Here is a 12695-nt window from a genome sequence, read left to right on the forward strand (position 1 = left end):
ACTACAGGAACTTGTGCATACAAAATGTGGGGCGGCACAATAGTTAGCACTGCTACCTTGCAATTCCAGCCTCAGGTCAGTGTGTGGAGTTTGCACATTCTCCCCATATCTGTGTGGGTTTCCTCCAGGTGCTCTGGTTTCATCCCACAGTCCAAAGATGTGCAGGTTAGATTGATTGGTCATGTTAAATTGCCCCTTAGTGGGATGATGGGAATAGGGTCTGGGTGGGATTGTTGTTGGCACAGGCTCAATGGGCCAAATGGCCTCCTTCTGCACTGTTGGGATTTTATTCAACGAAAACCTGCTCAAGAGTTATTTGAATTGTAACTAGAATACTAGTCTGCAAAATGAGTCACTTTACTCAAACATTGCAATACTTAGGGTTGATTGAAAGAAGAATATTGGCTGTGTTTTTGTTCTTCTACTACCACAGGTTGCCATTTTGTAAGCTTCAAAGGCTGCCAGAATTTTACAGTAACTTCATTGCAGTGTTAATGTAAGCCTTATTTATGATGCTGATAAATTAACTTTATACAAGGTTCCAGAGCTACATATCCAGACCAACTCCATGAATGACTTATAACATTGGCGCTGGCATTTGGATGCCTCACGAGCATAATTCTTCCTTGCTCAAGGGATTTTCAAAGTGGAGGCCAACTACATTTGTAAAGAAGGAACAAGTACCACACAGGAGATAATGAGAAGTATTAACATATTTTCCACCCTCACAATAATCTCCATTAAATCTTAATTAAAAAGCATCATTTTATTTCAAAAATAATTAGCAGAATACATAATGAGAAGCAGTACAGGATCCATTTTCCTTCATTACTCATGAGTTACCAGTTGCTTCTCACTCTTTAAACATAGCATCCCTACAATGAAGAAATAGGCCATTCAGCCCATCAAGTCTGCACTGACAATAATCCCACCCAGACACTATCTCCATAACCCCACACATTTACTTTGCTAATCCCCCTGATACTAAGGAGCAATTGAGCATGGTCAATCAACCGAGCCTGCACATCTTTGGACTGTGGGAGGAAACCAGAGCGTTCAGAGGAAATCCATGCAGACACGGGGAGAATGTGCAAACTCCACACAGACAGTGATCTCTTCCCTCTTGTTGTGAAGCAGCAGTGCTAACCACTGTGCTACCGTGCCACCAAATAACCTGGGCATTCGTTTGTTCTCCATGATACAAACCCTGAGTGATCATGGCCAAAGTAAAATGGATCTATTCAGGCACAGAAATATCTATATAAAATTGTTCTTGTTTACCATTAACATCACCCTCGTGTTTACTGAAAAGTGGAATGCTTGTAATTGCACAAGTACAGTGTTAGACTTGTGAATGCTAAAACTGTTCATCTGATCCTTTAATGTGTATTTCAAAGAAGATAAAATAACTTTAAAATAAGGAAAATGGCACTAGGAACAGTGTTTAATGAATAAACAGCTACCCGCTACAAGTGAAAGTCATTGCTTGTTCTATGAACAAAACAGCAGAAAGAAAGTATTGCACTTCAGGTCTACATATCCATGTGAAATAAAACAACTGAGTATTGCTTTTACATTTCATTCCATTGCACATTTCATTTCTGAGCCAACACATCTTCCTGAAACATCCTAATAATTTACTTTGTATAATAATATGCAAATATTGCCACTAGAGTAATAAGAAAGGTCATTGGCCCAAAAAACTTCAAAGCATGTAAAATATTGTAGATACTGGAATCAAAAACAAAAACAGAAAATGCTGGAAAAACCTCAGAAAACCTGGCCACATCTGTAGAGAGAGAAAATAGAGTTAATGGCCAGAATCAGGCTGTTCACACCCCATCCTCGCTGCAAATGGGGATGGACTCCATGACTCGCAGCTTGTGAACTTGAAAATCCCATTTAATCCTACTCTTTGCTTCCTGCGTGATACTCTATCCATGCTAATATACTGCCCCCAACTTCAGGAGTCCTTACCTTGTATATTAACTTTCTGCGTGTTGCTGTATCAAACGCTCTTCGGAAATCCAAATATACTTCATCTACTGGTTTCTTTTAATCTACCCTATTACTTAACATCCTCAAAAAATCCCAATAAATTTGTCAAACACAATTTCACTTTCATAAAACCATGTTTACTTTGATTGCCCTATGATTTTCTAAATGATTAAGATTCAAGCACTCTCCTAACAGTTGATGTCACAATAACTGGCCTGTCGTTTCCTATTTACACTCTCTCCTTTTTTGAACAACGGTGTTACATTTGTTAACTTCTAACGCATAGGGACCATTCCATTACTAGTGCATCCACTATCTCTTCAGTTATTATTTTTAGATTCTTAAAATGTATGCCATTAGGGCAGATGGCCTACTCCTGTTCCTATTTCTTATGTTCTTAGGAATTGTCAGTTTTTAGTTCCTAAAATATTTTCAATATTTCTTTCTCTGCTGATATTTGTTACCTTACATTTTTCACTTACATTAATGCCTAATTTATTTCTGGTATGTAATTTGTTCTGCTACTGTGAAGACATACATAAAATATTTGTTCAATGTCTCAGCCATTTCCTCTTTCTGCATAATAATCTCTCCCCTGCCTCTGCTTCCAAAGAACCAACTTTTAATTCAGTTGCTCTCCCTTTTATATACATTTATATACTTATAAAAGTTCTTGCTCTATTTTTATATTCCTGGCATGGTTTTGAGAAAGGTAAACCAAAGGTAACCTTTGAGAAAGGTTAACTAACTGTGGATAAAGGGGAACAGTGGATGTACAGCACTTAGATTTGATTTACTATTGTCATATGTATTAACAGAGTGAAAAGCATTGTTTCTTGCATACTAGACAGACAAAACATACCATACATAAAGGAGGAAACGAGAGTGTGCAGAATATAGTGTTACAGTTATAGCTAGGGTAGAGAAAGATCAACTGAATGCAAGGTAAGTCCATTTAAAAGTCTGACAGCAGCAGGGACGAAGTTGTTCTTGAGTCAGTTGGTACATGACCTCAGACTTTTGTATCTTTTTCCCAAACGAAGAAAGTGGGAGAGAGAATGTCTGGGTTGCGCAGGGTCCTCAATAATGCTGGCTGCTTTACCAAGGCAGCAGGAAGTGCAGATAGAGTCAATGAAAGGGAAGCTGGTTTGCGTGATGGATTGGGCTTAGATATCCAGAAGGCATTTGATAAGCTGCTACCTCGAAAGGTTATTGTGGAAAATAAAAGTTCACGATATAGGAGGTAATATATTGGCATGGACAGAAAATTGGCTGGCTAACAGGAAGCAGACAGTAGGCATAATTTTTTTTTCAGCTTGTCAAGATGTAATAAATGCTGCGCACAGAAATCAACATATATAAATGACTCTGATGAAGGGATTGAAGAGATAGTTGACAAATTTGCTGATGACATAAAGATAGGTAGGAAAGCAAGTTGTGACGAGGACATACGGAGGCTACAAGAAGATATAGATAAATTAAGTGAATGGGCAAGACTTGGCAAGTGGAATACAACGTGGGAAAATGTGAAATTGTTCATTTTCTCAGGAAGAATAAAAGAGAAGCATATTATCTAAATGGTGTGAGATTGCAGAGCTGAGATGCAGAGGGATCTGGGTACCTTGGCGCATGAATCACAAAAGGCTAGTATAGGATACAGCAAGTTAATAAGAAAGCTAATAGGTTATAATCATTTATTGTGAGGGGTATTTAATACAAAATTTGGGAGGTTATACTTCAGTTATACAGAGCATTAGTAAGACCGCATCAAGAGTACTATCTACAGCACTAGTCACCTTATTTGAGGAACGGTGTAAGTGCAATTCAGAGAAGTTTACCAGACTGTCTGAAATGGGCAGACTGTTTTATAAGGAAATGTTGCACAGGCTGAGCTTGTTTCTGTTCGAGCTGAGAAAAATAAGAGGTGGCTTAATTGAAACATATAAGATCCTGAAAGATTTTGACAGGGTGAATGTGGATAGGATGTTTCCTCAAGCAATTAATTAAAAGCAAAAAAAAGGAATTAATTCTGTAAAAAATTTAATAGTTTTTTTTAAAAAAAGACATGCACAACAGGGATACGTAAGCAGTTGCATCATACTCTACAAATACAAATATACAGAACTTCAAGCAATATGTACAGTGCATAATTTTCACAATATACAAATACTTTCATATGAAACATTAATTTTTAATTAACTAGCTAATATTGCAATGCAGAAATTCTGCAAAATAATTTGGCTTTTAGGGCATATTTTCCACTATATTCTGCCTTTCCTACTGACAACGCCCTCCATTTCAGTGATGTTAAATTATGACGTCTTGAGTAATAAACTAAACATTTACATCTATAAAAATGTTCCCCATCTTACAAAAAATATAACCAGATCTTGGCTTTGGAGAACAACTGGTTCCCTCTCTTTCCCACCCCCACCATAAATATATCAAGCTTGGCAATAGAACTTATAAACCCCAGTTACTGATTTGAATGTAGAGTACAGACCCGCAGACATGGCATTTTAGGTTTCAGAATATCAAGTTTTGACACTGCAGCATTTTGCAAATTCCTATACTTTATCACAAATACGTGATTAATTTTACAAAAACAAATTTCAAATGCAAATCCCTAAAATACACACACAAGCATAATGCTTGACATGAGCATTTAGAATATCCCATGCATATACAAATGTGCTGCAATACAAGTATGCATATGAATCTGGAGCGAGCACTTAAAAATCAGAAGCACTATTAAACACCGTAAAGGAGTGAAGGTCTTTTCAGGAGCCACTTTCAAGTTTTCAGGCATATTTACGCCATGGTGTAGCCATAGCTGCCACAGTGCAATGCCACAAGAATTCGGTCCTTCAAGTTCTCTTTGCTGGGGTATTCTGGCAATTTTAACATGTTGATGCTGGAACACATTTTTATATGTATTATTAACACAAGCCACATTAATCTATAAACAAAACTGATTTATACCTAATAACCTACTCAAATATATTATAGAGGTAAGCATGTGAATTTATGGAATGCATAGATGAAACAACCAGATATATCATTAGTCATACTATATTTTGCCTTTTGCAAGCATATACTGACCATTATCGAGGAACTGCTTTTTCCTATTACTTTTGTTATCCAGCTATGAATGTCTGTGGAGATGGCAGGACTTCATAGTTTTGATCTGGTTCATTGGCTGTGCATTAGTTAACTCTGTCTAGCATGTACACAACTCACTGCATACAACTATCTACACCAATTACCTTAAATCTGATCATCAATTCTTACCCCAGCAGAATGTTTCTCATTTCATACACTACTGACCTCAAGAAGAATCACTATTAATCTCTACTTTTACCTTCACAGGATTCTCAAAATCCCAACTATGCCAATGCCTGGAGACCACGTAATCACTCAGACGAAATGGAAGTTGAAGGGTGAATCGACCCAGGTTACTTTAGCTGCCAATTGCAAAGCAGCATTCAACTGAATAATATAAAGCAGGTCACTTGTCTGCCCATTGAGGGAATGCACAGAAGAAAAGACTAAGGGAAAACAACACTTCCAATCTTAATGCTTTTGGTATGAAGTGCACAGAAATATGGGACAAATTAGACAAGCTTCTGATCATTATTTTAATTGGGAAACTGTTTACAGCACTCAAATTTCTAGCATGCACACATCATGGGAGAGGCTCCTTATGGTTGTGCAAAATTAGAAAATCATCCCCAAAATTTTCTGGGTACGAAAAGCCTATGTATGTTAAATATATTGATGCAACTGTTTGATTGGATATAAACAACTTGGCAAACAAGAACATTTTGCAAATTTATTTTGAAGAGTAAAAGATCATTACAGTTGACTATTATAAAGAAATTCCATCCTTCTCCACAGTCCCTCTCATGAAAGCAATTATATGGGCATAAAGTTCAAAAGATGACTGCAGTTCTCGAAAGTATCTCAAAGAAAGGTTGTGACTCCATCTTAAGACAGTTAAGAACAAATTATAAAGCATGATCTATGCTCCAAAATAATGTATCCGGAACTAAAATAAACCCGAGGACTTAGAATATTTCATGCCTTATTTGTTCATCAGATTTGCTGCTATTCAAAAACTTGCTAAAAACATAAATACGAATAGCTTCTGCACATTTATTACGGTGTCCTTACATTTGAAGTAAATTACAGGTTACTATTTTAACCATGTGACAATCCACTCAGGCAATAAATGTTTTGCTTTTGAAAATACATATCCCATGTATTAAAAGGATGACAAGACCACCAGTTATATGCAAATACAGCTGAATATTTCATTTATCTGAGAAGACCGGAACGATATGTTGAGGAGATTTTACTGGGAGATTTTGCAATAGAACTGTAAAATTCCACAAGATTTTAAAGTATTCCATAACTTTGTGATGCTGATCAATCACATAAGCATTAAGGTCACTTATTGACAGCACTCATCTTCTTGTTGTAGTATTTAAAAGCCTGAAATCTCATGAATGGCAACACATTTTATGAAAATGTGTAAGGCATTCGTATAGCTACTTAATAGGTTAAGAAAGCCCTTGCTTTGCCTCAAGTTATATAAAACATACGCTCATTATATTTTGTCTTGCGTATGAATTGTACGGGCGGTACAGTGACATAGTAGTCACTATCATAGCGCCACGGACCCGGGCTTGATTCCCAAGTCACTGTCTGTGTGGAGTCTGCATGTTCTCCCCATGTCTGTGTGGGTTTCCTCCAGGTGCTCCAGTTTCCTCCCACAGTCCAAAAGACGTGCCAGTTAAACACATTGGCCATGCTAAATTTTCCCTCAGTGTATTCGAACAGGCACCGGAGTGTGGCGACTAGGTAACTTCGTTGCAGTGCTAACGTAAGCCTACTTCTGATTAATAAATACATAAGCTTTAAACTACATACCAAGTACTCGATGTTGGTAAGAGGTTTGAAGTGTATGGTACTGCAGCCACTGTGAATTTCTGCAACCCACTGCCACCCATTAGATATGCAAAACCACCATGAGGGACTCTAGAGCTAAAGAATACAAACATAGAAATAAGCAATATTTTCAAATTAACATTACCATGACATTGTCTAAGTGAATATGCACCATTGTCTAAGTGATTATAAAGAGTACTTCAGACTAAAATAAAAATGTTATTTTAGTTTAGAGCATCAACTCTTATCATCCTTATCACTAATGTATAGGGATACAAGTGGCATCCTTTCAATTTCCAGAAACAGGATTAAAAGTAACAAGTAGGACAACCATCCTCCACTCCAATAAAAACATTCAGGACACAACGAAAAAGAGTTTAACCCAGGCAAATCCAAGTCTGAATTTATATAACAATCCTTGTGTTTCAGAGATCAACTTATCCAGTGCAAGATACATAATTAATTGGGCTTTTAGTACTGTTGATATGAATAATTCATCTTCAACTGGACATTTTTCCCGAGGTAAATTAGAAAATATTACAAAAGGACCTATGGTCCCTAATGTTGACTGCTCCACACACTCCATGGCTGGCTACGTGCTTTTAGCTGCCTTGGTCCAAAGCAGTAGATTTCCCTCCCTAAATCTCTCCATTTTATTTTCCTCCTTTAATAGGCCACTTTAAATCATCTCTCTTTGTTCAGCTTATGGTCTTCGGTCCTATAATCTCCTTAGGTGGCTCAGTGGCAATTTTTTTTTTAATGAAGCTCTGCAGGGGTGGTGATCAGGGAAGAGAATGGAAACTCCGCAGATGGGGGTGATTGGCAGGGGGGGTTTGCAGGAGTTATCCCACTTCAATGGGAGAAAATCAGAGCACCTACACAATGGCAACCCAAGAGCTCACAGTTGGTTTCACTGGCAGGATTAAGGCTCTGCTCCCTACTGGCAAGATTCACATCTCGCTACTTTTTTGCATTAAGTGCCATCAGATTGCGACTCGCAGGTCGTCCAAAAACACTTGGAGTGATCCTTTCCCATCTTCTCAAATGTTTTCATAAGATCACACCCATTACATTTGTGCATTCCCTGGTTTCAGCCAAACTCTCTGCTATTAACCACATTTTGAAAGGAGATAAGAGTGCCAGGATGACCTGGCTTAACCTCATTTGGTGCTGTGATCCCTGCTCTGTGATCCGATTGGCTGACAGCCAAAGAACATCCCAGACAGGCTCAGAAAGGCTGATAAAAACAGACATCTTAAGACAATCCTCAGAGGAGACTTACTAGGCCCACTGTAACCCGTGACAGTCAAAGAGGACATCTGAGATCCACCTTCATACCAAGAAAACCCTGAGTTCATCTGTCAACACGAGCTGAGTGAACTGAATTCACCAGCCCAGTCAACTGTATCAGAATGGTAATAGATGCGTTTTTCAGGCAATCAGCCTAGTTGGGGGCAAAATTAACTTAATTTGTTGTGCAAAAGTTGTTTCTTTAACTAGCAAGTGTTTTTAATAAAGCTATGTTCAAACAACAGTCCTATGTCTGTCTCATTAAGTAAGAGCACCTGGGTAAATGCATTTTGAGTGATAATCTGGTTGAAGTGTCTGTATAATTTCAGAGGTATGACGTGGAGATGCTGGCGTCGGACTGGGGTAAACACAATAAGAAGTCTAACAACACCAGGTTAAAAGCCAACAGGTTTATTTGGTAGGAAAAGCCACTAGCTTTCAGAGCACTACTTCTTCATCAGGTAAGTGGGAGCTCTGTTCACAAACAGGGCATAAAAAGACACAAACTCAATTTACAAAATAATGGTTGGAATAGCATTCCAACCATTATTTTGTAAATTGAATTTGTGTCTTTATATGACCTGTTTATGAACAGAACTCCCACTTACCTGACAAAGGAGCAACGCTCCAAAAGCTAGTGGCTTTTGCTACCAATAAACCTATTGGACTTTAACCTGGTATTGTGAGACTTCTTACTGTAATTTACAGGCAACAACATTAAAGTCCACATAGCAGAAATTTAAATAAATGGACCTGGAACAACTCTTACATGGAGAAATATGGATGCCAGGCAGCAACAATTTGCACCTGTCATACTGATTAAATCAGATCTGAAGATCTTCAGATAAATACATTATGGGTTCAGTTCAAGTATTTTAAATCACAGAATGTCTTACCTGCCAGTGACAAACTGCAATAATAAAACACATTCTTCTTGGGTTAGTGCTTCCACGACCTCCCAGAACCACTTGAAAAATATAAAGATTATAGCACTGACGAATTATTTGTATACAGAACTTGAGGCAAAACTGATCATTCTGTACATGGACAATTTCTCTTGTTGATACTATATTTACTTGCAAATTCAATTTCTCTAACAATCATTGCGGGATTTGAACTTTTGTTACCTGGATTACTAGTCAACATAATAATGAAACAACCATTTTACAAAAGGCAAAAATACTGTGGATGCTGAAATGTAAACAGAAAATGTTGCAAGTAGACCAGGATCTTTGACTTTTACTGAATCATACCCACTTTCCATCCTATTATGGACTTTTTGTTCTTCCCTTTCCCTGTGCTTGTTCAAAACTGGTTACATTTGTAACATTTTCCCAGATCTGACAGATGGTTACAGGCCTTAAACATTAATTCTATTCATCTCCATAGATGCTGCCTCATCTGTTGAGTATTTCCATGTGGTGTACAAAATTGGTTTCCAAATAAATTTCTTTACAAGAATAACCTAGGCAAAGTACCCTAGGGATCACTTGAACTGTTGATGTAAAATAGTCAATATACTGCAGGAGACGAAGCAATGCATGCTCACTTAACTGAGAGACTGTCTAAATATTAGAACCTTAATAATTTGAATTAATGTTGTAAACATAACCTTGCTAACCATCAGTGCAGTTCCCAAGCACTTCATTGCTTGTGAAGTCCTTTGAAATGCCTGGTGATCGTAAAATATCTAAATAAATTCAAGTCTTTTTATTATTTTCTAGCCATTCTGCACTCCAGAATGCTGAACATAAAGGTTATACTGAACAAAATCTAACTAAGAATGCAATATTGTAATATAATCAAATGATTCTGCCTTTAGGGATTTAAACTTTAATAACAAATATTCAATTACTTTACCGGAATCAACCATACCTAACCTTGTGATGGTACTGCTGATGTTAAATAGTTTAACACATTTCTATATCCAATTTGATCTTTGATTCTGGCAAATACAACATTGTATTAATTATTGCGCCTCTGAGAGACAATGCAGGTATACAACCCAAGAAACTTCAGTTGAAGTCTTGAGCCATCAGCACAGTTCAATTGGATGTTATCCCAGCTTAGCAAGTGCTGTTTTTTTTATTAAGTTTGTACTTAATAAATGTAAGTTTTTTTCCTTATGATCCGTGAAGTAAACTTGCATTGGATAGATTCCTTATTTATTACAAAAGACCGTTTTCGTTGCTTTGTGCAGATTCTTTGAACAGGTTTATTTATCCTGGCATTTCTATTAGGATTTTGTTCTGACATCGTCAAAGGGTAATAATGAGACCCAATCATTACCACATCCATAGCAGTTGGATTCTATTTTAAATTTTCTATTTTTTGAGCTGATTCTAGTACCTGTATCACTGGATCATCTTTTTCATAGCCACTCGTGTATTCTGTATTCCGTTTCCAGTCAGCCACATCAATTTCTGGCATCCCTGAGAGCAACAACTCCTACAAATAAATAAGAGGACAAAGAGATGTGGAGCCACACACTTACGAAGCGTTTCAATTTTATTTTTGATTGAAATTAAATATTTTTGGTTCGATTACACCTTTAATTCTTTTCATTCCACTCCCATTCTTCAGCCCTGTTCCATCAACTCACCATACTGCTCATCTCACCTTTTCATTTTGTTTAAACCTTCATAATCTGTTCCAATTTCTAATAATAATTTGAATATTATCTGCCACTTCCTTACCTTCCTCCCCCCATCCCTGATCTCAAGTACCATCCTTCTACAGGAACCTACATGGTTAAATTAGCCTCTGATCAGTTGAAGATGGTTTCAAAAAGCTCTATTTAATTAACTGAGGCTTGAGAGTCACAAATTGGCATATTCACATCAGTTATTAATAGGGCCACTTGATTTTATTTTAAATGGTCATGACAGTCTGATTGTACTCAGTACAATAGCTCTATGCTTCAAAAATTCCACAAATTAACCATTATTAAAAAGGCCTGACTATATTTGTTTATCTGCAAAAGATTGCATTTTTATATTAACTGCATTGACTGCTTTCACTGCACCCTGTATTTGTTAATCCAGTGCTAAAGAAATGCAAAATAAACTTTTTTTTAAATTATGGCATGCACGAGTCACAGTCATCTCAAATGTTCACCTCTAATTGAAGGGCTTGTCATTTCAATGGACAATCAGCTACACTGCTGTGGATCTGGAGTCATGTATAGGATAGGCAAGGCAGATTTCTTCCCTAAAGTATATTAGCAACACTAACCTCCATCACCAACTGGAAAGGCTTCAGGAACAGTTGCACACTTGGCCAACAGCCAACATTACAGCCACACACAAAACTGTTCCTTATACCTTTCCAATTGGTAGCAGGAAGGAGTTTTTGCTTAACTCCTGGGCAATTACCTGAGGTAATCAGGAACCGAAAGTGAACTGACACTAAGACACACACACACACACAACACACACACCTCACAGTTGAACTTGCCACAACCTATAATAAATCAGACCATGAGAATAGACAAAATAAATGGATTCAAACGTGTTATATGCTGTTTTTTTTTACCCCCAGCATGTTATGGCTTTGCGCAGAGTTGTTACACAGCCCAGCTAGCTCAGTTAGTAGATAATGGGAATCTTAATCCCATGATCAAAGTTTTGAATCTTACATGATGTGAAGAACTTTTAAAATATTTTATTCAGATGGAATACAATGGCAGATGGAATGCAATGTTGGCAAGCGTGAGGTTATCCACTTTGGTAGGAATAATGGTAGGAAGGACTATTACTTACAGGACGAAAAGCTGCAGCGTGCTATGGTGCAGAGGGACCTGGGGGTCCTTGTGCATGAGTCGCAAAAACCCAGCATACAGGTGTAGCAGGTGGTCAGGAAGGCAAATAGGATGCTGGCCTTCATAGCGAGGGCGATTGAATATAAAAGTAGGGAGGTCTTGCTGCAACTGTACAGGGCACTGGTGAGGCCGCAGCTGGAGTACTGTGTCCAGTTTTGGTCGCTGCACTTGTGCAAGGATATTTTGGCCTTGGAGGGAGTGCAGAGGAGGTTCACTAGGCTGATACCGGAGTTGAAACATAAGAATTTTTTCTGAATGGAGGTCAGTCACCAGCGGAGTGCCTCAAGGATCTGTTCTGGGACCCTTGTTGTTTGTCATTTTCATAAATGACCTGGATGAGGAAGTGGAGGGATGGGTAAGTAAGTTCGCTGATGACACGAAGGTCGGTGGTGTTGTGGATGATCTGGAAGGATGGCAAAAGTTGCAGCAGGACATAGATAGGATGCAGGACTGGGCGGAGAAGTGGCAGATGGACTTCAACGCGGATAAATGTGTTGTCGTCCATTTTGGCAGAACCAACGGGATGAACGAGTACACTATTAAGGGCAGAAGTCTGAGTAGTGTTGAGGAGCAGAAGGATCTTGGGGTCCGGGTCCACAGGACTCTTAAATCGGCCTCGCAGGTGGAGGAGGTGGTC

The 12695-nt window shown here is 38.1% G+C and overlaps 1 protein-coding gene across 2 annotated transcripts in view; it reads right to left on the minus strand.

The window, feature by feature from the left end:
- Positions 1–4021: 4021 nt before the first annotated feature.
- Positions 4022–12695, minus strand: part of hace1 (HECT domain and ankyrin repeat containing E3 ubiquitin protein ligase 1) — a 72555-nt gene continuing 63881 nt past the window's right edge. For both annotated transcript variants that reach the window (XM_080192823.1, XM_080192822.1), the window contains exons 21-24: positions 10588–10686; positions 9135–9205; positions 6931–7044; positions 4022–4912 (exon numbers count right to left, since the gene is read on the minus strand). In XM_080192823.1, the coding sequence (XP_080048949.1) occupies positions 4810–4912; positions 6931–7044; positions 9135–9205; positions 10588–10686 (387 nt within the window). In that variant the 3' untranslated portion in view covers positions 4022–4809. The remainder of the gene's footprint in view (positions 4913–6930; positions 7045–9134; positions 9206–10587; positions 10687–12695) is intronic.

This window comes from Carcharhinus amblyrhynchos, chromosome 7, assembly GCF_965287045.1.
Source record: "Carcharhinus amblyrhynchos chromosome 7, sCarAmb.v2.hapA, whole genome shotgun sequence".
NCBI lineage: Eukaryota > Metazoa > Chordata > Chondrichthyes > Carcharhiniformes > Carcharhinidae > Carcharhinus > Carcharhinus amblyrhynchos.